The 27,403-nt window shown below is 43.4% G+C and overlaps 1 protein-coding gene across 5 annotated transcripts in view; it reads right to left on the bottom strand.

Moving 5' to 3' along the window:
- The window catches only part of ARID5B (AT-rich interaction domain 5B), a 116,606-nt gene that overhangs the window by 65,056 nt on the left and 24,147 nt on the right, over positions 1 to 27,403 (bottom strand). For all 5 annotated transcript variants that reach the window (XM_067001097.1, XM_067001098.1, XM_067001096.1 and 2 more), the window contains one exon: positions 7,128 to 7,358. In XM_067001097.1, the coding sequence (XP_066857198.1) occupies positions 7,128 to 7,358 (231 nt within the window). The remainder of the gene's footprint in view (positions 1 to 7,127; positions 7,359 to 27,403) is intronic.

Below are 27,403 nucleotides of genomic sequence, written 5' to 3' on the forward strand. Positions count from 1 at the left end.
AATCCAGAACATTTCCAGATTTTCTTTTTCAAGCTAAAAGCTTATGTTTGCAGAGGTGGGGTGTGAGGGAGGAGGAAATGTACGTTTATCTATCTACATTGTATATAGCACCATTATGCATTAATCATTACTTCCCCTCCAGCTATGTCCTGTTTTTGTTTTGAGAGTTAAAATCTGAAATATTTAGCTAAGCCACTCTACCCAGGACCTAGGAAAAGATTTGCATATTTTTCAGACTGTTGGAGATGCCACCGTAAAGACCCATCTAAGGAGGTCCCAAGTACCCACACTAATAAAAAGCCTCCATGCTCTTCCAATCACATTTTTAAATGCTTAAATGTTCTAGTATTAGCAGAGGAGCACTAACAGCAATCCCACTCTAATATCACATTTTTGTTAAGGTACCCTGAAAGCATCTCTCTGGAAACTTTAAAAAATGGTACTGAGGAAAGGGTAGAGGTAAAAAGGGGGGTTCACAGCTTCTGAGTGTGTTTTAAAGGTCTACAGGATACCTTTTCCTCTTCCTGGAGAAAAAGCAAGCTTCCACCTCCGCTATGTCAGTGTAGATGCCGTGGAAGGCGAGATCTAGCCGGGCGTGGTGTTAGACCAGCCCAACCCTGCAACTCGTCCCAGCTGTCCCCAGGTGCCCATCCCTGTGCAGGAGACGTGTGGTGCAGGAGGCCCTGAGGCCCCCGTGCATGAGGAGGCCACTGCCCAAGCCCCCAGCCTGTGGACAGCACTACGGGGGCCCTGCCCACGCAGTCCTGGTCAAAAGTGCAAGAAAGTGTGGGACATCAGAACCGTACCCCTGAACTGGTACTAGTCATGCCAGGATCTATTGTCCCCATTAAACACAGACTTCTGCAACATGCTCTTAGGTGAACGCACCAGACCCAGACCTCTGGTGCTGCCTGTGAATGAGCACACAGCAACATAAAGAGGACATGATTCAGAGCAGTGTCCAGCTCATGGCGTTCCTCCCAAGCCTTTGGTGAACACGGAAACATGAATATCTCCTCTCCCAGTATGCACCCAGTTTTGTACATTATCAAAGATTTGTTCCTAGATACACATTAACAAACAAACACAAACCTCTTCCACTGTTGAGTTACCTCATGCTGGATGCTGATCTCAAAAGGTAAAAGGTGAAGGACTCATGGCACATTGATGGGAATCTAGTTAATCACAGCTAATGCTAGCTGATTAAACATTCCCATGACCTGAAAAATTACCATAAACTTAAGTGATAAAACATTATCTTCCAGCCAGTTTTGGAGACTAAATGTTGAGCTTGCTGGACTCGGTATAGCTGCTCTGTTCTTCCAAAGAATGAAAGCTGGCCATGTGAAACTGATACCAATTCTGGCTAAATTAACTTGTGACCTATTCTTGATCATTAAAACGTAGTTATGAGCTACATTGATGAAAACACCGACAGAGATTTGAAGCAGCAGATGGATACAAACTAAGGAAATCCTGAAAAGGAAGGAATATTGCCATGCCAACCTTCTGGACAAGTGATCACCTAACATGATAGGAGAAGATTAGAAGACCTGAGATTAGAAAACCTGGAATCAGAGGAAGCTCTTGTTGGCTTTGCTGAATTTCATTGATATAAATTATCCTGCAGGTAGCCAAAATAATCAATAGTGAAAATGCTGACACTTTACCTCAGCTGAAAAACATTAAATAAAAAAACAGCCCTTCAGTCTTAAGCATGATTTTTATACTAGAGCTGGTTTAAAAGCAAACGCCAACTTTGACTCACACAAATAAAGAATGTCACCAACAGGAAAACTGTATTTCATTAGACTAGAAACATTCCACTCCCCTCCTCCCCCCCCTTTTTGTTTTTTGTTTTTAACTTTCATTCTCTGCCAGGGTTTTGTTTTGTTATGTTTTTTCCCCTAAACAGCTTATCTTATCTAGGAGTCACAAAATTCTGTAAGCTAAGATGTATAATGAGAACAAAGACAAAATTTCATCTACACCAAGAATAAGGGTACCACTCTATATGTAGTAGTTGGGGGGAGGGGGGCACATCACCTATCCCTAAAAAGTCCCCTCTTCTTTGTAGCCCTGTCCTGCCATGGTTTCCCTGGTCAATGATAAGAAAGAAGGTAATTCCTGAAATCATCAGCCCCGAAACCCCAAAGGCTGGGTACATCATGGCTCACTCCTAATCATTCCCTGCCCACCTGGGCAGTGAGAGAATCTGTTTTCTGCACTGTTCTGTAGAGAGATCCAAGCTGGTGAAGGTTTTGTTCTGTTTTTGTTGAGGTGGTGGTGGCATTTTTTGTTTGTTTTTATTTTTTAAATTGAGATGATTTTTCCCAATGTAAGCAATATACTGTTCGTTTTTTTTTCTAGGGGGAAGGGGGAGAGAAGGCAAGTGGGAACTGCTGTGCCTTTACACATCATTAACACAATGAGAAGTTTCTCTCTGTATTGCTCTTCTTATGGCAAAATGAAGAAGTTTCATTTTTCAGAGGAAAAAATGATATTAATACCACAGCAGGCTGAAGTTCTCTCGCTTTTTGGTATGAAATATTTTATAAAAAAATTGGCCTTTATAGGCAAAAATAAAACTTTTAACCTTCTTTTGGGGGTGAACAAGTGTTTACAGCACCCCAGGGACCAAACAGCTTTTTTAACGGCATATTGGACCCAGCTTGCTATAAAAGTAATCCAGGATGATTTAAAAATTACCAAATATATTTAAAAAAATGAGAAGAAATAAAGTATTCAGTTTTCCCTCACACCCCTGTTTATACAACACGCAACCCCATGCTCACAGAACCAAAGACAGGCTTCTGGTTCATCTTTAGCAGGCAGGATTTATAATATTTATCCAGCAAAACACCATGACAAATCTTTCTGTGCTGGGTTTTCAGCTGGTGAGGCTGATGAAGCTGCAGAAATCCACCACCACCTGAGCATACGACCATCCTGCTTCCAAGGTGCACGTCTGTTTTCGCAGGACCGTGCATCCCCCAGGCTGGGGGCAAGTGGAAGTCCTGCCGACAGACGAATCTGTGTGCTCACTGGCTGCAGGGGTACACTTGGTGGCGCAGCCCACAGCTGGGTGGAAGAAGCCGCGCTCACTGATGTGCCCTGGAAGTCAGTCCCTGCAGCAGCGCAGGTACAAGGCTGGCAGAAGGCCAAGTCACCTTGTTTGGACAGGCAAACACAGAGAGGACGTGTGCTGCTCTAGCAACAACTTTGCGCACTGATTTCTGGCCAGGAGCCCTCAAGTACATCTTCTGGACACCATACAGGCAGCTTTGCCTCCGGCTACATCTCTTTGGACTATAACAAAACTATTAGAACCCTGATTTTTTCATTCCTTCGCTCTTGCAGCATGTATGACCACACGGCAAATGCTGGTAAATTATATGCATTTACAGAAGTTATGCCACAACAGTAACCCCAGTGGCTGATAAATCAAATGAACTTTGAAAAACGTCTTTAACAACGATCTCAAGTTGAAGAGAAACTAATTGTTCAGCTGCTATATATTCTTGGTATTTTAAGGGAGCAGGGGAATGAGGAAATAGTGTTTGATTTTTTTCACATGTCAATTAATACGAGCAGTTAGGTAAAGGAACACGAAGTCTAGTCTGCACAGGGAAATAAAACGAGGCCACCAAGAGCACCGACACTGTTTGGTCACCGCCGGATGGAGCGCCAGGGCTCCCCACAGCCCACCGCGTACTGGTGGCACCGCCAGCCAGGGCTCGAGCCTTCCTACGCCTGTTGACTGTGGACAGCTCGGCTCCCACCTTCTGTGCGGGTTCAGAACATCAGAGCTCTTGTTCCCAGCCTGCAACACCAGCGTTTTGTTATCCAGCTGGAAACCAAGCCACGGGAGAAGCAGAGAAGGACACACGAGAAACTCAGACCCGAATACTCCTGTCCAAACCACTAAGGCACATGCCATACAGCAGCAGACACACAGGAGACATGCAGACACAGGTAGATGCTCCAAGTTTCCCGCACCCTTGGCAGTGCTGAAGCCAGAGGTGAAGCTTCCTGCAGCCCTAACCCTTGGAAGGAGCTCTGTGGAAATAAAGAGGCCATCCACATGGGACTGCACAAAGCATCAAGGCCTGAAGTGGCTCACAGATCTCTTCCAGCCATGTCTGCGGGAGCTGACAGGCAGCTTCTTCATATCTTCACTACTTAAAAAAGAGAAAAATCCCACAGCGAAAACCCAGAACTTTCCACCTTAACTACTGTCAACAAAATTTGATTTTCATTCCTCATTTCCTGCTTTATTTGTTTTTTGTTAACCTCCACAGAATGGGGAAAAAAAAGGGGGGGGGAGCGAGAAGGAGTCAGAGCAGAACAAAATGTTTTTGTTATAAAGGTATAATAAAAGTGGGGATAATACTTCCTGGAAAAACATTTCTCTCTATTAGAACTGCCTAACAAGAACAACAGCTTACACGCTGTGGTGAATGGGGCTCTTTGTAAAGGTATTTCTGGCGTCTCCCTTGTTACATGCTGTATCTACTGCATGGTGTGCCAATGCTCAGAGAAGGTGCAGCACCTTACCATACAGAAACGCTCCTGGAGAAACCCTGCAACCACAGCAGACGTCTTAGGTTCTCACAAAGACTTTCATAAGCCATACTGTCCCAAATTTTGTTCTTGCTTTAGAGTTTGGAGAATTTCAGGTGATGGGGAAATACACGTGGTCAGATCTTTTTCCTTCTGCACGCTTCTTTCATTTGCGAGGTAAGAAATAGCCAAGCCCCGCAAATTAAATGTGTCTGGATCTCTTTATAAGCACCTTTTAAGAATTTTAGTCACATTTCTGTAATCTGGTCTCCCCCTCAGATTTGACTGATAAATACCAGTGCCTCAGAGTAATCCATTTATCTACTGTACCACCCTGCCTCTGTTTAGATCTAGCAGTCATCACTTCCTACACGTGACATCAATCTACATGATATCAATGTAAACTGTTTGTATAACGAAGTGTTGTACATTTTATTGTCCTGCCAGCGAAGAAAAGGATAAAATAGCACTTTGCCTGTTGCCTTCAACAAAGGTAGTATAATTGACACCATACATTCTGCAATATAGAAGCAGAACCATACATTGGCCAGTTTTTTCCTTCCTAGCACAGCAGGGCTTGCAAATTTTACCACATCATTATTTTCATAAAAAATACTTTTAAAGAGTAGTACATTTTTGTTTTTATAGGCATTGAAAAAAATCTGCTTCTTAAACCAAACTAAATTTTAAATACACATTATTAATTTCTGTGGCAAAGATTTCTGTGGCTCTGGTTTGATAATGAGATAATTGCCTTGCAAAGGTCAACAGAATGGCATAGTTAGCTTTCAGAGACTGAACAAAGCACTTGCTATGGTTCACTAAGCGTAGTTTCTGTATCACTCCACATCTCTTTGATTCATCTATTACTAATATTCCATGATACACTTACATTATGGATCCAACTATTTCAACAAACCTGTAATCAAGGAATGACCCTGAATAAAATACTCTGCGGAAAACAGATGGTACGCTCATCAAACGCCTTCAAGCCTAAAATAACCTTTCCTATATGAGAAGGATAGTCAATTAAAACTGAACTTTATATTCTGTGCTGAAGCTCAGAGTAAATAAAAATCAACACGATACTATTGTGTTATTGGACCAAACTTCCAGGACACTTCATTCATTTTTTTCCACCACACCCACTCCTAAGAGGAACCAACACTTTTATTCATAGTTCATTCAAAGCCTGTAATGTTTTGTGTAAGTGGACTTGACAATTTGGGCCCAATTCTGCAAAAGCTTGACACCACAAAATTAAAACTATTAACAGTAGCAATGTGCTCCAGCACCAACACTGCGGGAGGGCAGATCTCCTGCCTTCTGGAGGCTTATCAGTGCACGGTGCAGCAGAAGATCAGTCCCACACCGCCCCAGAAGATGCCTCAGTTCCACCCGTTGGGCTGGTGTTTCTCTCTGGCACACACACCAAAGGCCCGGACTGGGCATAAATTAGCAGCCACCTTGCTAAGGTCAGGAAGATGGGGAGATTACTGTCCCATCACAGGCATTGTTGAGTCCCTTCCCTCTCACTCATGTTATCGTATGTTAAATGCATAAACCAAAATGGTCTCTCGGGAAGCCCCCCAAGAGCTTCCTTGGGGAGATGTACGGATCTCACACAGCAAAGACATAGCCCACCGCCACGCATGCAGGCTGCTAGCATTAGCTGCAGCGCTCATCCATCTGGTGATACTGGTAATAAAACTTGATTCTTACAGCATAGCTACATAGCTGAAGAAATTACACCAGCCCATTACTGGAGCTGCCCTGTGTGTGTGCAGAATATGCACTCTGCCACATGCTCAGCAGCACACCCTCTGCACTTGGGTTGACTTAACAAAGCAAAACAAAAGTGTTAAATCACCTGGCAGCTATCGGAGGCACATCTTGCAGCCCTCTCTCCCAGCTGTGCGGGGCTGTGTACTCCTCTGGAGCGGCAGACTATTCTCTGCACCCTTTGAATTAAGAGGTCACCTCCCAGAAGTGCCTCTGCACTCGGAAAATCAAGCTCCTAACACTGGCAAAACCCCTACTGAAAAAGCCCGTCTTCCAGGAAGGCCAGAAACACACAATCTATAGCTGACATTTGCTCAGGGCCCTGGGAGCATACGCGCAGTTGATGAGCGCTGTGCAGCAGCAGTGGGACACGCAGGGAGTCTCTCCTGTTTTGCATTTGTTAGCATACTGTACCAACAATGACTTTAAAAAAACAATACACGTTGTAAAGTTTTTGCAAAGACACAGGCTATAGGCTAATGGTTAAGGTAGATGGATTTCAAATCCAGACAATGGATCCTTTCACTTACACTGAGTAACTGTGCTCTACCCTTGTAACATTATCTTTGATTGTGATAAACTAAAGTTGCAATACTGAGATCACTAGCAGTTAGAAGCCTTCAGTCTCAGAGGAAAGAGCACATTTAGACTTAACATTTCAAACATAAATAGCACTGGTTCACTTCAAAGGAATCACATTTTCCCCTTGGAAATCAGTGGACACTTAAGAAGAAAAACGTCTTCACTTCTGAGAAAAAGAAAATATATGTAAAGTGACTTACCAAACTCATCACATATGCTTTCATTTTCTATAAGAGTTGGATGATCAAATGTATCCCGACAGTAGAAGATTTGGGGGTTCTTGCTTGTTACTGCAATGCCACCCAGGGCTAGAACAAACTCATCTGTTAGTATTGAAGAAGGCTTGTCCTGAATGCGCTTTAGCATGGAACGATATCGACAGTACTGTGGGTAGCTGAGAATTAGCAGGTTTGAATCTTCATCATCTTCACCTGGAAGACGAAAAAGGAAAAAAAATACTATGTCAGAAAAATACAAAAGAAGGTTGTTACTCAAGCAGCTCAGAAAACCCATGGCCCATTAATTCATTCTTTTCTCAAGACCTGTGTTTCATAGCACGGTGATTTAAAAAAAAACAAAGGTTAAAAATAGAAATTTTAGAATAAGTTTATTGAAACAGTTTCTTCTCTAGCTTTCTGTCCAGTTCTGCCACGCTTACCCACCAGGACTCTACCTGATCAAGTAAGGGAGCACCACTCTGCACAAGCTGGCCAATGGCCGGGATCAAAGCAATCGCCATACTTTGCCAACTTGGCTGCTTTGATAGAAATATTATCTGTCATTCTTACTCAGGTCTCTATACAACACCACTGAACTCATGTTTATACCACCTAGCACCTTTTAAAAATAATAACAAACAAGCCCCAGAGAGCACAGCTGCTAATGCTCCTTTGAAGTGCCTGGTACTGGCAACCATGGTGGGCCCCGGGCCGGGGAGGTGGGCTGATCTGACCTGGGCAGTGATGCGAAGCTGCCCCAACAGGTGGAAGTAACTTTCCTCACGTTAATTGCAAATGCAGTTAAGGTTCAATAAAACACCTACGGAGCTCAATGAGCAAAAGGAATTTCCAAGCAGCTCAGACTGTTGAAAGGTAGGCTCAAAATGCAAAGCAATCCCGAGCTCACTCCTTTCCATTCCCCTGAGTTTTAAATGATATTAGGCATAAAGGTGGCAGATTCTGAACTATCACAATCAAGTTTCATCATATGATAACCAGCAGGAAACCTAACAGCAAAAAAACAGAGATGCAAACATGAGAAATTATTCATTTGCAGGTATGCAGCCAGTACTTAACAGCACTTCTTTTTATGCTCATTTATCTCCTCAGGTGGGGTAACTGAACATGCCTTTCCCTGCATGCCAATGAAGACAAAGCAAGAGTATGCAGCTTATGTTTTCTGCTCTACTCTGATTACTGAATAACTCAGCTATTTCTTCTGTCAGAGACAAAAGGTCTAATATTTAATCCCATTACTAATACTGAAATCATCCTTCTTCCCCTTAAAGTAAAAATCTCTTCAGATATTGAAAGAAATGTCAGATCAGTTCTCCCCAGCTAAATACGATGGCACAGCGCATCTTGATTTGTGTGAGGCGATGGAAATGTTGACACATAAAAGGCTGAATTTTCAGAAGTCTCTGGAAGCAGATAGATCGCCTAGAATGTCACCGCCGCAGACTGCAGTGCATTCAGCACAGCAGAGGGACTCGGGAAGCCCTGCTTGCACAAGCACAGCTCCCGAAAGCCATCGCTTTTAAAAATTCAGAACTTTGCCCACCACCCGGCGGTAGGTGGGGAGATCAAACAACTTGTGTAAAAAAGTAAAAGTAACGCGGCTTGGTAAACAGCATCTACATTACTTTTCTGAGAAAATAAAATTGACGGCTCCAATGCTCCTTTTGGTCAATAAGGCTGTGGCCACGCTTTGTTTTCAGCAAGTATCCCATGAGCCTACAAAGCAGCATGACCGAAGGAACTGCTCCTGGGATTAAGACAGTCTCTTCTTTATTAGGGAACTCTAAAATCAGATCAGGAAAACTGTTCTAGGAATTAACAAGCACATGATCCATCCTTTAGCTCCTTTGAGAGTTTCATACACGCCTGCCTGACAGTTATTACTACTTTATACCTTCGTGTAGATAGTGGTGAGCTGAATCTGTTGATCTGACAGCACTTCTCTCATGCCAGGATGTGGTCAGCTTTTTAAACAGGGTGTATATAAATGCACGTCCCACGTGCCTTTGTAGTAAACCATTAGTTTCTAGACAAATGTGCTGTAAGTCCCTGCACAGAATTATACAAACTTCCTATCCCTGACAACTAACATCTTAACTCAAACCCACGGCATAAATTAAAATCACATCATTTTTTACAGGATCACTCTTACACATGCTTGTGCAACTCCAATGAGTACTTTATGATGAATTTTTTACTTCCCTTATTCACTCCAGGTTCAACAGAAATCTCTAAGAATGAATAAAGGCTGAATAAACTGAAGATTTGCTTAGTGAAAGACAAACAGTGTTCCTGGAACAAAGACTTTTTTTCTCAACCACACCCACACAAGAAAAATCAAAGTAGACCAATCCCTAATAAAATGCAAGCCCAAAGAAGAAGTATTTTTCTTCTAGCAAAATCTAACACGTCATTTAATGGTGGGCTTAGTGTATACTGCTGAATATTTTTGATACATGTGATCAGAAGGAGTTTACTCTTAGGAGGAGGAGAGATTGAACATCGATCGCATTCCATTAAAATCCAGAAAAGCAATGTAATTTTTCAAAACACTTAACTGAGGTCTTAGAAAACCATGATGCTGTATTTCTGAATCTCATTCTAGCATCAGTAGAGAGAACAAGGTAAAAGATAATACCTACAGTACGCTGCTTGTAAGATTCCACTGAAATTACTCTAATCCCATGCTTATACCATAATTACTTGTTTTAATAACCCCCTCCGATGTCAATTTTTCATTTACTTGTATGTTTCGGAGCTGAAAACAGAGTAGCTGTAATTACAATGCGAGGTTCCGCCCCTGCGTTACGAACATTGCCTATATATGCACAGATGTAATCCAACAGTTTCCTTTGTGAGGGGTAAAGAGAGCTGGGATTTGGCACAGCCTGGCATTTATGTTGGATTACATGTTCTTCAAGTTGTCTTTGTAAGTAAGAGATGCATGAAATGCCAAACACAATGAATCTATGCAAGAACTGACTTTTCAAATCAGCACAACCATTTTTAATATGTAATGCAAGACAATTAAAAGCCCCAAAAGAAGAAAAGCCTGCTAAAAGCACGAATTCCTAACAAATCCATCTAGAGCCAGAACTATTTACAGAGAGAACAGAGAAATACAAAAATGTAACTCAGCTTTTTGTTTGCTTGTTTCGGAAACATCAGACTACAATGTTATTGCTAACCGCCATAATCTACTCTCAACATCAGTAAGCATTTTTTTCTTTAAAAAGACCTTCACACCAGGATTTTATAGAGCTTGATGGAAAAACTATGCATGTTCCTTCCTGTACCTAATTACCTCAACTGCAAAATCTGCCAAGTATTTTGCCCTTTAGTTCTTTTAATCGTATTAGTGCAAATGCATTTGGGTGCCAACAGAAACAAACATTTAGAGATTTTTGCTTAAAAGACTCCAAATATGTATTCGGCTCGTGCTAGAAAAGCAGACGCTCCACTTCTTCCCAGAAAGCAGAGAGTTATTTCTTCAGAAGAAATATGAATTTGAGCCTCTTGTAAGACTAAATGTCTAGTTTCAACCCAATTTAAGTAAAATAATGTCAATATGAACTGCTCTCACAATGATTTATGCTACCTTCTGTTACTTTATTACATTAGACATTCCTTTCTCGAAGCTTTATACTTTTCGCTGTGCTCCTAGCAACCACATAAAGGCTGAGCAGCAACTTTACGCACTTGGCACAGCTCCAGGCTCGCCTGTTATTGATAATTATATTGAAGTTTCAATTTAATTGCTACTCTGTTGTGACACAGAATATTTTTTGTAATTAGGCATTTCCCATTTTCTGTCCATTCATTTTTTGTGTTACTGAAAATGATTTTTTTTCCCCAGAAAACATAAGCAGAACAATGATGCAGATAAGAGGACGTACATCTGTTACTATCATTACCAACACTGCAATGTGAAGAAAAAAAAATTTAGAGGGAAAAAAATTGTGAATATAATTTCTCGGAAGGTAATTTTCTTTTCAGTTTAAGTGCTCTTATTCTTCTTCCAGTTACTCAATGATTTCCTGTTCTAATTACAAGACATTATACAGAAAGTCATTTTTAAAAAGGAAATGTACTAGAACAGGAGACTAAATAGCGTCACTTGCTTGCTGTGGTTTGAAATTCCAAACTTTTGCATCTATTTCATCAATTCTCCATTCTACCTTGCTGCAATATATTCTGCCACAGATCTACCATCTCTTCCAAGGCAGTTAACACAAATGTATACATCAAAGACGAAAACACACTTGCAGTTAAACTGCAGGCGAAAGAGAAAATGTATGTATCTTTCTTTTTTTCTCTACTCACTGTAGTTGTTAAGTTGGAGGCAAGCCAAGCCTAGGAGTGGAAAATATTAAAAGTAAAAAAAGAAAAAAAAAAGAAGAAAGGTTGATTAAAAAGCGAGAGAAGAGATATTCAGTTCTAAATCTAAATGAATAAGCCACAAACTATTTCATAAAAACATACTGTGACGTAAATTACACATCAGTATTGCACTGTTGTGGTTATTTTGAGAAATGGCTTGTACTGTAAGTCAGCTGGTAAAACCCCACCCTTAATGATTTTGTAATTCTCCATACAGCAATCAACTGGAGCAGTCATGAAATTGCCAAGAAGGAAAACAGACAGAGCTGTAGAGAGTTTGTAATAAAAAGATAATGTACTTTTAACATAACAGAAGTAGAAGATTGGTTTTATTAACTAAAAAAACTACTTAAAAGGTCCCAGGCTTGCCATTTGTTTTGATAAATGTTAACACAGATCTTCATAAGATAAGCAATGGAAGTATCAGGGGAACCGGATAAAATGGGACAATGCTTTGGTGTGTGGGTAGCAAATTGAGCAAGGGAGTTATTTGGAATATATAGCGAAAATGAAGGAAGCAGCAGTGCTGTGTCCATCAGGCTTCCCTCCCGCTCGCAGTAGGAGCTGCTCTGCCTTCTTCCATTACGCTCAGTTACTAAGGGGGCGTCCCAGAGGATGCACAGATCATAATTAGTTTATCACTGCCTGCATGCGTGGCGTTGGCCATACCATCAATATGCAGCCGGCACAGAGGGAAGGGATGGTGCATCTGGATGTCCGGAGGGACTGGGATGGCGAGGGGTAGCGGAGATGCATGAGCACAGGCAGGACCCCCAGGCCAGGAGGGTGCCTTGACCATTGCAGAGCAGTGGTCAGGTCCTGTTGCTCCCCCAGACCTGGAAAGAGGCCAGGGCCTCAGCAACCCAGTGGTGCACCCACGATGGGACTCGTTTCATTTCCTAACACAGCTCTAGTCGACGACAGATGTGCAGCTCCCTCTCTAGTCAGACAGATCTCCTTACAACCTGCTGTTCTGTAAGGTGTGGATCACTTCACTCTCTGGAGTTGCTACTGCCTCATCTCCAGTGACAACTAGCTCAGTTTCGGGGCTTAACCTGCAGATCTAATGAGTGACATGAATTACGACGATGTGCCAACGCAGTCTGTCCTGTGCCAAAGCAATGGTCCAAACCCATGCTAGATCATCGCCTCGCAGCAGATACACTCGCCATCAAGATATGAAAAGGTTGCCCTCATCTGCGTTAACAGACTTTGGCTCTTCCAGCTGTTCAGACAGGACCCGATTCTCCTTCCTTCCCGTTCTGCACCTTTGGCCAGGACTTTCCGCAGCACGGGAACAAGGGGAGACGAGATGAAGATGCACACAGCTGACCCCTCCAAGCCAAAAACCGCAGGCCAGACGGGCGCATCTAAAACCTGCCTGGTCCAGTAACACCCCACGGGGGCACAGCACAGCCTGCCAGCAGGCAGAACGAACTTAGGGCACTACTGCCTAAAAAACCTGACTACCTCAAAAATTCCAAGAGCAACAGAAACAGCAGAACAATGAAAAAGTAACTAGAAGGAGGAAGAAGAAACTCGGTCTTTATGACCTAAAAACCTTTAAGAGGAATCTTGAAATGAGAACACCTTCCCGTATCGCCCCCCAGTCACAGCCTGCCATATACTCCCAGTTCATCACCCAGGTAGCTGCAGCTGGCCGAGAAGCAACGCCAGCCCTCACCTCCTCCTCCGGGTACTCCCATGACAGAAAGGACAGTTCTCCCAGAAACAGCCGTCAAGGGAGAATTATGGCAGGCTCCTTGCTTGACCACCCCACACATCTCATCACACAAGGCTAAGAGCTCCGGCAGGAATCCACCTCCCTTTGCACCAGGCTGCCATGACCTAGGATCAACAGCTGAGGAGCTTGGGCACCACTGGTATGAAAGTACTGCTGCATGCTCTAGCACACCAAGCCGCTCTCACTCCAGGGATTAGGTCAGATTTACCAAATGCAGCTCTTCCAGGCCCCCGTGCCTTGTCATTCCCCTGTCTCTGTTCATGCTAGTAATGCCACTTGGTATGCCCTGGCTGGCTAATTAGTTACAGGATCTAAAAATATTAATCTAAGAATCATATTTCTCTCACAGATAAATGCAAATACAATAATGATTTAACCCTGCGACATGGGACTGGAAATCTGTGGTTTTTGGGTTTAAAACAATTTGGGTAAATTATTGACACAACAGGGATACTGCTTTGTTGGCAGGACCCACACTACTCCCGCCCGCTTTGAGAACCCCCCTCTATTTGAATGCTAATGCAATCAAGAACAAAGGCAACGTGTTGCAGGATATGGAACACAGTGATTACATTTATGTTTTCCAGATAATGATGATGTTAACAAGTTGCCTGTAATTCTTATGTGGACGTTTGCCTGCCTGATTTTGCTTTTAAATTGATCAAAAGGCAAAAGCTATTTTGCCAATACACAAAATACCATGTGCAGCCTTTCTGCCTGTATCAGATATTTCTTCCCTTGTAAGGAGGAGTCAGAGCTAATTCTCAGAATTTTGTGCCACTTCCCCAGCTCTCCATTTTCTGTCACAGAGCCAGAAGAGCATCAGTCTTTCAGAGAATTCCTAAGATTAGTGTAACATCTGAAAGAAAGAGAGGACTTAAAAATCTACTGGAGATTGAAACTACTGTTCCACCCAACAGCAATATAGTCATTAAAAAAAAAAGACAGCACCTTCTCATGCGTACTTAACGCGCACGGTTGAAGAACATTTTACAGTCAGTGATTTGGATTGGATTTGTTCTAGTCCTACTTAATGGGGATGAAACCGACTATGTTCATCGATGGCTGAAGCAGCAGGTCCATATAATCAAATCTACCATAATATTTACCCCATCAAATCGCTGAATTTAAACCCTAAGTTCGCTTTTTGAAGAAGACAAAAGAAATTTAATGCCTAAAAAGTTTCCAGACAGACATTCAACATCCTTTTTCATACCCTGATTCAATACTCAGCTCCTCATAACTGCAGCTCCTGCTCTGTGCTCCCCGGACCCTCCTGTGCCATAGGAAGCAGGTTTATGAGGTGTTTCCAGGCTCCAAAGAAGAGTGACTGACAATCGCCATTTCCAGCTTTTATATAACCCTTCCATCCACAGCCCTCAGACTGCTTTATGGAGATGAGTAAAAATTATTATCCCCATTACACGGAGAGAGAAACTGAGACAGAGAGCGCTTAAAGGATTTACTCCACAACATCAAGCAACTTGGAGAGCAATGGAGACAGCAAACTGCCCAGAAATCCTCATTGGTGGGGATTTCTGGGTAAGTCACAGTTTTCCTAGGTTTCCACAAAAGGGAAACTCAAAAGGCCTCCCCAGGATGGGGCGAGGGCTCTGTGTTGAGGTCTCTCTGCCACCGCTGCCACCTTCCCTGCCCTGCCCGATCCCAGCCACACTCCTTCATGCCACCGAGCATCCTCCGCTGCCTGGCTGGGACTGCCTGGCCCCTCCGTGGGGCTCAGGAAGCCTTACTGCAGGTGAGTGCCGCTGCAGCAGCTGCAGGAGCACAAGAAAAGTGAGCCGATGCCACGGATGCGGCCAAGTTTGGGGCCAGGCTGTGAAACCCTCTCCCTGCCCCTCTCCTTCCCCTAATTTCCTTTTCTATTTAATCCCTCAGGGCACAGGAGTGGGCTAGCCCATGGCCAAACAGCCACAGATCGCTACAGAAAACCGCTCTGAGAGAGAAGGTTTTTAAACTGCCCTCTTAGCTTTCTAAAGCAGATGGAGACAGGGGGAAGGGGGAGATTGATTATAGAAGGGAGCACATGCTGCCTATCCTCTTGAATGTTCTGGGTCATGCGGACCATTCAGGTTGAATGTGCATCAGCTTTAAAACAAGTATTTATCCTGGTTGTCGTGGTTACTGATAAGCAGCTTCAATTCTGCTGATAACAAAAAGAAGAAAGAATTAAAAAGGGGAGGGGGGGCTGAAAACATAATTTGGTAATATGACGAAGCCAAGAAGAGGAATTAAATCACATTAAACAAGCCAATTGTACTGTAAATGGCTCTGCCTCTGTATTTGCTTTTAAATCATGTAAGGCTCAAACATGGCAGCTGCTTCAGTTTTAACAAACAAACAGTAAAAAACCCTTTTAATAACGAAAGGAAATAATGATATACTTTGCTTTAGCTGAATTCAAACATAATTTAATTTTTCCTGAGGTGAGATTTGCACAGGGAACAATCAGATAATAAGTGTTATCATTCTCATAGACAAAACTGAACCAGCACTTTGCAATTCAAAGTGCTATTTAATGCACCATTTTCAGCAGTCTCTGAACACCATCCAACATACCACTGAACTACGCTTCAGTACTTACATGTAAAGCCTGATCCTGCAAATACTTGAGCACGGGAGTAACGCTACAAACACAAGTACTGGTATTGCTGCTGCGGCTGACGCTATGCACTCCCTAAAGAGTTTCCACGAGTGGGGTCACATCCAGTAACTTTTCCTATAACACCTTCTCTTCATCTTTATTATTATTCCTATGATTATGTGTCTTAGGCTCCTTTCTTCTGAAGTGTAGCACTGCGCAGATAAAATAATGGAGAGTGGAAAACTCTTGCAGAGAAAGAGGCAGCTGGAACCACTGGCAAGAGAGGCGCATACTTACTTAAGGGGATGACAATTAACCACTAGAACAAGGAAGCAAAGGCAGTAGCAGGTTCCCCAACCCAGTGCTGAAGACTGAATCTCTTTGAAGATATTCTGCAGTCCCACCATTTTTAAACTTGGGCTCTGTTACTTGCCTTCTGTGCTGAAGAGGTGAAGAGCACCATGGCAGATCTATACTTGCTTGGGAAAATGTTAAGGAATGAAAAATTGGAAACAATGGAAAGCCACTGCGAGTTAAACTAAGTTACTGGGCTTAATATCAGCATAACGGGGTCTCCTGTCATCTCTTTCCTCTTTTCGTCCACACACCATTCGCACACAAATGAGAGAAGTGTACGACGCAGCCTTACTCATAAGGGACTGTTACACCACCACTGCCATATGGCAGAATCAGTCGCCTTCATTTCCCATTACCCCCAGACGCATGAGTCAAAAGCCTTATCTCCGTGCTTCACGCAGGGCCTTTCACTATCATTCTGAAAATTCGGAGGAACTTGGCCCTCCTCAAAATAGCAACGGCAGAAGCTGCCGGTCCCAGAGCCATGACACAAGGGGTGGAGGGTGGAAATGATCCGATGATTTAAACAGTTCAGCTCTGCTTTTGACATTTATGCCCTCTTTGAAACCCTTAATGAAGTAACAACCCTGTTAATTCTTGCCGGGTATTTAGTACACATAAAAACTGCATTATCTACTATTTACCATTTACTACACACAAGCAGTATCTGGCTCCGTATAAAAATAACAAGCTCACTGTAACCCTCCGCTCCCTAACCATACTGCTGATTTCTTTGACACATGGAGAAGTGAGAATAATTACATTTTACTGAGTGCGTCTCATTACACTGATTTAAGTAAGATTTCCAAAGCTGCAAAAATATGCTTTTCAATTTCATTTGTTTCTAGCAATTCACTGAAGATGGTTAGTAAAACCTTCAGAAATCATCATCAATGTGGACAAAAATTGTACCCTTCTCATGTGGACATTTGACAGAGGGATAATAGGGTCTAGAAACACCACAGTCAGACGTTTCTTTTCTATTTAATGTTTCCTTCTGTGCCAAACATAATATAACAGACAAGTGTTAGAGAGACATGCAGGGGGGAGCCTGAATAGAGAGCTTTAAAAGAGGTCCTTAATAGAGAAGCAGTATGCTTAGTCTTCGACAACATTCAGTGGCAATTTATTTGCAGCCATTTTCTCATGTAACCTTTCACACTGGAGCAGGTAAGATAGAGCACAAGACAATTTGTCAACTGCCAGATATGAACAAAAGAAACCATTTTTAATAAGCTTCAGCAGCCCCTTGTATTTGTTTTGCAACATGTTAATAACTTTTTTGGAAGCCAATCAAAGGCGGGAAGAGCAAAAGAAGTCAAGCTGGGAAACAAAAAACCACAGTTAAACAATTTTACAGATAACTTGAGTTATCATCTGCAGCGTAATGACGCTTAAATCCAGGAGTGGCACAGAATTAGAATTAGCATGATGCTGTTTCTTAAAAAAAACAACACAGAACTGCAGTTACAAAAATGTATTTTCTCCAAGAATTTACTGTCCTTTATCTCATCCCAGCACAGGATGTATGTGCTCCCAAGGACAACCCTACTCCAGCTCCCCTCCTTCCCTACGACCGGGTGAAAATGAGCAGGAGGAACAGCACCAGGAAAGGGCAGCTGGGCACCGCCAAACTCCCAGCCACCGGGTACCCAACATCTCTGCACCACACTCCCCCAGCATCTTGGGGCGTCTCCCCTCCTAACTGAACGTCTTGCATTACATCCAATTGCCCACAAACTGTTGCTCTGAAAAACAACCCAAAGGCAGCTGCAGTGGCTGGTAAGGGTAAACGAGTGAGCCTGTGGTTGCTCATTTAATCCCAACCTGCATCCCAACAAGGCTGACTCAGGCTGAAGAGGAGCATAAAGAAGAAGGTGTAAAGGAATCGGAAACTAACGTGTGCCCTCCCCTAGGCAAAGAGGACAAAAAAAAAAATGAATGATACGTAGAAGAAGATGAACAAACCAACTGTGCTGAGGTTGAGCAATGCCAGAGCCTGCCTGTGTGACCAGGCTTGTAGTACTACCTTTTTTTTGTGGTACAGCCGCATTTCAGTAGAAAAGGAATCGGTCACAGGTGTGCAAGAGCTCGTGGGCTGGTCAGTCCCTATCCCACAGGCAAAAGAGAGCATACAGAGAGCTGCCTAGGAATGGCGTCTACTGATACTTGTGCTAAAAAGGTCTCTGCAAGGGTAGGCTGCGATCACTGGACCAAATGCTCGTCAGAGCTCCCAGTCCCATTTCTAAGGGAAGCACCTTCTGGTGCTGAAGAGAAGTCAGAGCACCCAAACAGGGAGGCATCAAAATCTCAACACCTTAAGCTGAAAGATCTGATGAAGTGTTAAGCAATTTCATTAATGTTATTAAAACATAGAAAATTCCCTTGGAAAATTTCACACAGGTTTTTCCATCTCATTGCACATTACTCATGGCCTGAGAGACGTGTGAGAAGCAAACGGACAGAAATAAAGCTTCTCTCGAGTCAGCTTGGACCAAGCCCTAGTCTCACTGGAAGAACGACCAGGCTTGTGGGCTTCAGTGAGAACAGGGCTGGGTCCTTTGAACTAGGTTATTGCGGCACCTGTAAGAGAGGTACAAAAGTTTCTGGTCAGAGAAGACGCACCAGGGAACAAAAGGAGCTGCCGGTCAGACAACAACCCTCCTTGTTACAGTGATGAAAAGACTCCCAGACTTCAGCAGACACATGCCTGCACAGTTTACTACCCTACCCCTCAAAGCAGATTTTGCCTTCTGAGGACTTTGCAGGGGAATCTGTTAGGCAGTGGTGGAGGGAAGGAACAGAAGCATTTGCTCTCCAAGAAAGAGGAACAGCCTTTGAATAAGCAAGGGCTCCCTGTGATGGGAACCTGCCAGCCGTCCCCACGCTCCTCCTGAGAACCACAATGGTATTTCTCTCCCCTCCTGCAGGACCAGGAAGCGGTTCCTGGAGAAGAGAAGCCGCGCCACCTGAATTGTCTGAAAAGGCCTCAGGTGGAGGCAGGGTGAGAAAGGATTTCAGGACAAGTTATGCCTATGAGCTGAGGAGAACAAGCGAGTATCCTCCCACTCCTTTCTCTAGGCAGACTCTTTCCAAGTTTTCAGCGAGAGCATAAGTCTCCAGCGAGTCTGCCCAGGAAGGGCCCGGCGAAGGGCTGCCAACGCGCCTGGGAACAGTGGCTTGAGCCCCGCTCCCGATGGGCCTGGGCCCGACCTCCAGCAGAGGAAGGCTCCCGAGCAGAAAACAATCCTAACATACTATCTACCAGTCTGGAGCATGCTCTAATAATAGATAGCACTGTCTATTTCAAACACTTAAAGGACGCTAATTAGTCCTGAGGGCATTCCTATGAGGGAGGTAGATAGATAAGTATTATTTCCCGTTTTACATATGAAATAACCTCCTCAGAGATGTTCTGACTTGCTTAAGGCCACTGAATGAGTCACTGAGCTTTGCTCTCAGCAGGTCCTGGCTCCCAGACCTGTGCCTAGACCTTCAGCAATACCTCTTTCACCAACGCAAGTGCAAAATCTTCACTTCAAACATGGAGTGAGAGAGTAAGGAAGATCAAGGAGGGGTGATAACGCTGGGAAAAAACACTCTCTGGGAAAGGAGCTTCCAGAAGGATGACAAAACAGAGCCTTGTATCTGCCGAGCGCTAGAGATGAAATCTAGGGCAAGGACAGATGAAAAACATACTCTGATACAAAACTGTAGGAGTTTTTGGTACATACACTATTCACTCACAGCTATTTACTGTGATTTGTCACCACCATTAATGGCTGTTAAACAGTTTTTGATTCTTAACTTCCAGCATGGCCATGAGCGCTGGAGCCCGTGCCTGGGCAGCAGACAGCAGCCCTGTCACACACGCTCGGTGCCTACCTGTAATTACAGGCACGCACCCACAGGGTTACGCTGAGCTTGTGTTCCACGCTGGAGATCACTACAGTACATATGTCCCCATGTCACTGGATGTGCCTCCCAGTGACACGTTCCTTTTCAGCCCGCAGCCCCATCCCACTGTATGGATGTGCCAGACTCCCGAAAACGTGCCCATGGCCCCATGGCATTCCTGTGCCCCCCTGCACCACCAGCACTTAGTGCTCGTTCTCCTGGGAGCAACCGGGGATGTTCTACTGCTGGTCCCAGGCTCTGGAGCTTCATCTCATCTGCACAAGGCAGCGGGATCATCTCACACCTCCTGCCCCTGCCCCAGGAGTGCCGGGAGCATCAGCACCGAGGCCCCACGCAGAGCTCACGGGGCTGCATGGAGCGAGGTGCTGGCTGCAGGAGTCCCTCGCTCCCTACGGCAGGCACCCACCTCCAAGCTCCCATCCGCGCAAATTCAGTGAACTGGGGTCCTTGGGAAAGCGAACGCAGCGTGACAGATGCCGAGAGCACTCACTCACTGCTTGTGCTTAAAAAAATCTTAATTTTTGCTTCTACAGTGTTCGAGGACCAATCTCCAGCAGCTATCAGCTACGCAAAACATTATTAATTTATCAGAGGGGAAAAAATTATTTATGCGGTGCATTATCAATCTTAAATGGTGATGTTTAAGTACAAGTCTGATGAAGTATATGCAGTGTAATGCAGCTGCTTTGCATTTTGATTCCTTTATTTATAGACCACGGCAAATTAATAACTCAAAAATGTTGTTTCAGGCAAAGTAATGGACACACAATAAAACTATTCATTTCCTCAAAGGTCACTCTAGGAGAAGCATACATTGTTTAGAAGCCTACCAACAATGCTATTGTTCCAAAGAAAAGTGAAAATATATAATAAGCAGTTAGTGCATATATCTGCATTGGAGACCCTAGGCTAATTTAAAGTGCAATCTTAAGGCAATCAATCATACTCTAAAATTACTTCATTTTCCAAACTGTTTACACTTTTTAAGTTACAAATCCACTTTCTGCTATTTCAACTCACGATTTACAGCTCCAGATTTAGCCTGCCTTGGCTTGCTGCCAAGCGCTAGTCATGAGGGAGCTAATGATCTGAACAGATCAGTGTTTTATAATGGAGAAAAGCGCATGTAAATTTCCAGTATGTCTGCAAGTAATCAAGGCATGCTGACTATAAATGAGGCGGCCTGAAATTTATTTTAGGAGAAATATCTTAAAGCCGCACTTTTTATCCGGGCCAAAAAAGAAATAAAAAAACCCCTCTTTTTAAAAGGTACTCCAAGATTATTCAAAATTATTCTAAATGAAACTGCTAAACAAACAATATGTTAAAGAATAGTACAATAGCTAATTTCCTTTAGTGTTTCTATCTTGGCCAGATCATATCCTTATCATGGCAAGCTGGAACATTAAACTCTCTACTTCATGGAATCAAAACACAAGAGTGCTTCATATTACATTATAGAAAAATGAGCCATTCCCTACAAACAAGGTCAGATTTCTGGAATGCCAAAGGTCTACATTCAAACAGGGCCGGGAGGAGGGGAGGCTTTGCCCACTCCGCTTTCTGAAAAGCAGTAGGAAACTAGACCAGCAATTTAAATGCGTTTTAATAGCCAAAATGCTAGAAAGAGAACAAGAAGTCTCTTGGGAGACAACGATACTTACATTAAGCATGATCTTTATTGTTTCATTACAGTGGCATAGCCAAATAATGACTTTGTGTTACTGTACAAATAATGCCGGATCCTCATTTTCTAGCGGAAATAATTACTCTATTCTATCATATTCTGTTTACTATCAACCTACACATGCACTCCCCCCTTGTAGGCACTGGGTTGTGGTAGCTTTGGGGCTGGCCTGAGAAAAGTTTCAGGTTTTCTCCTGTTTTTAAAGACCGTACCAAGGAGGCATATTCTGACCCCAAAATGGCTTTAAGAATGGAGCTATAAATATTCTTGCATTGTACTTCATGAAATTCAATCCATCATGATGGATATTTCAGTTATAACATTATTACATGCCTAAACTCAATTGTATAATTGGATAGGGCCAGAAACAATAAGCTGGCATTGCTTTGTTACAGCATACTACAGCTTTAAAATACCTGTAATCATAAATCAACATAATTATTTGAAGCACTGTCATGAAGCAGAGCAGGAAAAGAAAAATTAAAATAAACTAGCTGGTAGAGAATCTCATTTTACTTTCTAGAGACTGAAAGTTTTTACTGGCTTTGAGTCTCACCACTGCTGCAACTGGGGAAGTCTTTCTCCTTTCTAGGTTGCCTCGAAAGGCACCTCCTCCAGAATGCTCGCTTTTGTACAGCTTTCCAACACGCCAGTGGAGGAGCCCTGCGGCACCGTGGCATGACAGACATGGCTCCTGGCAGCCAGTGAGCAGGGGCACGGGGAGCCAGGCAGGGGGAGATAAGGGATCCCACTCCCCGCAGCCAGCCCGGTGCCTGGGGGCCCTGGGTCCTGCCCCATACATCGCTGCAGCACCATGGCTCACACAGGAAGACCCGCAGAGAGACAGCTGAGGGCCCTCCTTGCGGTGGGAGCACAGGCAGCTGAGCCTTCCCTCTCCCAGCTCATGAAGTATTTTGCTACTCACCTGCACAAAATAATTTGCTAACTCCTCCCTGACCTCTCTGCACTTCTCACCTCGCTGCGGTGACACCAACTAACCAACCACTTCTGGCTTTTATTTTTTTTTTATCCCCAGAACTTACAAATGAGAGCAAGAGGGACCGCCTTGATGGACAGCCCCTGGCTTTGAAGAAAGTTTGTTGCCTTTTGGTTTCTTTTTCCTTATTGCCAAGTAACTGGCAGTGGAAGCTGGCCCTGGGGAGACCCCAGCCAGCTAAGGCAGTGGGCCCAGCAAAGGTGAGCACGAGTCCTGCGGAGCCTCCCCGATGTACCGACACCCTGGGGTGCTTCCAGACAGAGCACAGCTTGTCGCTTTAAGAGGCAAAAGCACTGAACCTGGCTTCAGCATTTCTTCCCTCCCCTTACCTACCATTACGCAACGGGTCTCCAAATCTCATCTCCACCTACCTTCCAGCCATGCAGAATTTCATGCTCACTGGAGGCACTGGGCTACAGCACGACTGAAGTTAATATTAAAACATGGATTCCTCCTACAGCTTCACTGAAAAAAAAACATTGAATTTGCAGGGACGGACATCTCCAAGAACCTTCTTGTTCTGTTTTTCTTGCTGCTGTCACATTTTTTTGTTTTTCTTTTTCTTTTTTTCTTTTTCTTCTTCTTTTTTCCCCCCTTCTTTCTCTTTTGATCTTTGAAGGTCTCAAACAATGCATCTTATTACTTTTGATACCTATGCGGAGAATGTTAAGTCTTTCACAAATATACTCTCTTGGCCAAGTGCTTTATGGCTATTAGAGCTCAGCAACATGCAGTTTTGTGCATATGCACACATACAGTTTCATCATAGATAACTACACGTATATACATACACAATAAACACAATACAGTTACTGTAATGTGATAAAAAACCTTACTTTTTCAAACAGTCAACTTTCATTCTCGTGTACTGGGACATCATAAATTGGAGAAGCAGCTGAAAATAGGTGAGACTTGAATTTCCTCAGTCAAAGAATAAGAGGAAGAAAAAAACCTTTCTCTTTAAATGCATCTAAAAGAAGCAAAAAAAAGGGGAAAAACAGATTTGGGGGCAGGGGGAGAAAGTAAGTCAACTCATAAGCTCAGCAAAAGTTACTAAAAAAGAAGAGAGATAAATAAGTGATGTGAACATTTTGCGAGAACAAAAAAGCATTTGGTATCATCAGAGCTGGTGTCACAGAGTGGCTATTAAACGGCATAAACATTCACTTTCAGTCCCACTGAGTCACCCAGAAAAGCTGGCTCTCAAATAATGAGGCTGATGGAGTCTGAGATCCCGTTCTACTTTTCTTTACTCCAACTTGGAATTGCTGTACAGTTACAATACAGAATGTCAGAATACAATAAACAGAGCTGAAAAAGGGAAAGAAAACAATTTTTTCCCCTACAAGTCAGGTTCAGTGCTTTTGCCTATTAAAGTAACCAAATATGTTCTCTCTGAAATCAAAGCCAAAAGGCAGCATGCCAGACACAGTTAACAGATAAATCAATGTTCCCGAAGGGCGGGCTTTTTTGTTTTGGGGGGTTTCTGCCTGACAACAATCTTGCAGCGAGCAAACAGAACACCCACTACACATCTTGTCAATCTACTCACATGAAATAGGAAAGGAAAAGTGAATACTTTTGAAGATCTGTGCACTGTTTGGAAAAACTTCATGTTCTAACCTCTCTGTCAAAGGTCACGGTTTTCTTAACTATGAAGTCTGCAGCTATTGTAAAGCCCACTACATATAATGTGTAATTGCAGTTAATTTATCACTAAGGTTATTGTACACTAGCTGGGAGTTTGTAAACAAGAATGAATCACAGGTTTCATTTTTGTGTCCCTTTCAAACTGGAAGACCTAACAGTTTCCTGTTCCAACATACAAAATAGTATTGCTTCTATAAACCCACTCCAGTCTCCTTGCCAGCAGTTTCCATTTAATTAAACTGACAGCAAAACAGGGCCCTTGCTAATGTGATCCAGACCAGTTTTCCTTCAATGTAAACTCTCAGGCATGAAATTACATCTGAAACAGACACAATAATCTCTCTATATCTTAGTCATAAGTTTAATCTATACTAAAATAACATTTTCTTTCTCTATATTGAAGTCTGTTTTAGAATTCAGTGATCTTTTTCTCCTTTTCCCAGTTGAAGTTCAGGGAATTATTCAACTTCCATTCACCTTACAGTCAATTCAGAATTTTCTTCTTGCCTGCAATTTATACATTCATTGTTGGTTTCTAGGTCATGGGTAGCACAATGACCTCGCACGTGAGAAACCAGATTCAGGACCTACTTCAAACTTTCACTTTCTGGGAGCGAAACAGGCTGGCAGTGTTAGAAAACCAGCCCACAGCTGCTTAAAGCAATCTAACTTTCCTGGGCTGGCAACCCGATCTTTCACACAGATCCTCAGGTCAACTAGCTGTGAAGAAGAAAACTGATGAGATTTGTATGTAGCTTCAATAAAATGAAGGTGGGGTTGTTTGTTTGTTCAATGACCCGCAACATTTTACTCTACCCTAGTCATTCTTGTCAGTACACAACTTAAGCACGAATTCCTACAGCGCCCAGGAAGACGAGAACATGCCAGGGAGTAGTTCTTTGTCACCCAGTGACCACTGCGCTCACGATGACCAGCTCAATGAACTGCAGAGTGCATTTATGCCAGATTGAGATGAGAATGGGATCTCTGTGGTTAGGCAAAGCATTTTGTTGCTGGCCCACATGCTGCCTTTTCCTGCTCCAGCACTGGGACCAGCCTGGGGACACTACAGCTCCTCTGCAATTCAAGGCTGAAACAGGAGAGAGCTTTGAAACACAGAAAGGGACGGTGTCAGAGTGTAAAGCCTGCAGAAGTCACCATTAGTAGGGGAAGGGCAAATAACCGTTCTTGACTCACTCAAGCCAGAGTGTGTCACGGCAGGGACCTCGCTGTGACTGCCAAGCCACACCTTTCCACTTGATAGGACAGAGAAGCTTTATCTCTGCCAGTTAAACAGCGATTGCAAAAACACTCTCCTGGACTTGCCACCCGACCTGGCAGCCAAGTCCACAGAACGGTATCGCAGAGAAGCTGCTCCTCCATGCTGCTCTGAGGAGTCCCGATTCTGGAAGAGCACATCACCCCACCTCTGCCACGGCAGGTCTCCAAGCCTCATGGGAATTATACAACATTTAGCCAGCAACACCTGAAGATACACCAGGACATACATTGACAGACGTCCTGTGGCAGGATGGTGTGAGATTTGGGTTGCCTAGCAGTGACTGTCATCTCAGTTTTCTGATCCTGGAAAGGGTTCTGGCAATTAGCTACATGCCTCCTGATGGCAGCCGTGCCTTCCAAAGGATGGTAGGTAAAACGATTGTTTTAAAAGAAAAGCCTGAAGCTATTCTGAAGACAGATTTTGAGTGAAGTTTCAGCACCACCAAGTTTTTACCAAAAGCTGTATAGATGAGTTCAGATACAGGTACAGGTAGCTGAAGCTCTTCTCTTCCAGCCAGCGTGCCCTGTGAGCTGGGTTGAGCTCGGAGCTTTCCTTACACTACCTGTGACACTCAGTACGTCGTGGGCCCAAGGACTTTTGTTTCTTGTGAGCTTGTGCTCCAGCTGTAAATACGATGACCATAAAAAGCACAAGTGACAAAACCACTGTAAAAACAAGAGAAAACTAAACCACAGCTTATTTTGCTTATTTTCCAAAATTTCTACTTGCCCAACCAAACCTCTGCAAAACCTTTGTTACCTTCCCAACTAGAAATAACTGCTTCCCAAGAAATGCTTCATGATTTTAAGTGAGAAATTTGCCATCTACCCAGCAACATATGAATGACGCTTTTATAAAAACGTACTCAAACCGTTTTCAGAGCCTGGACAATATAATTTCTAAGCACTATTGTCACTATCTTCCTCTTCAAATAAGAAAATTAATTGCATTGTTTTCCTAAAAAGTAGAAAGTGAATTGCTTATTTAGGAAAAACAGCCATACACTAAGCAGTCTGACATTCTTGGGGAAAAAAGAAAATTTCATTTGTGCAGCAGAAGACAATGGTTAGTCATTAGCTTGATTAGAAATCATTACAGACCCTTCTGGCAACTGCTGTTCTGCTTCACCGTTTGTGAGGGTCTCTTATTTTAGAGACAACGCTCAACAAGTATTCTCCAGGTAAAAGCGATGTAAAACATTTGTTACCGTTGGGCTGACTTTGTCTGCAAGGTGACAAGGGGAAAAGGAGTCTAACAGAGAAGAGCAGCCTTTCTTCATCTCTGCCCGTTACGAAGCCGCTCCCTGTGCTTCCCCAAGCCAACAGAGGCAGCAAAGAGGTACTGTGCTGTACAAACACCCTGCACGACTGGCCAGAAACGGGGGAACAGCTTTTCATACTAATTTATGTGGATTTGCCCATTCGTCTGATCACTTAAAAGTCTCTCAACAAGGCAGAGAAACTAGCGCTAGAGTTTCTGCTGTAGAGGGTGAAAAATGTTCCTATTCCATTTGTGCAAATACGCTGGGCCCATGTTATCAAACACACAAATTCCTGTCCACACTCTCTCCTTCCCTCCTGCGCACCCTGCCATCAAAATAGCAGGGACAAAATTGGCCTCATT

This window comes from Anser cygnoides, chromosome 7, assembly GCF_040182565.1.
Source record: "Anser cygnoides isolate HZ-2024a breed goose chromosome 7, Taihu_goose_T2T_genome, whole genome shotgun sequence".
Classification (NCBI taxonomy): domain Eukaryota; kingdom Metazoa; phylum Chordata; class Aves; order Anseriformes; family Anatidae; genus Anser; species Anser cygnoides.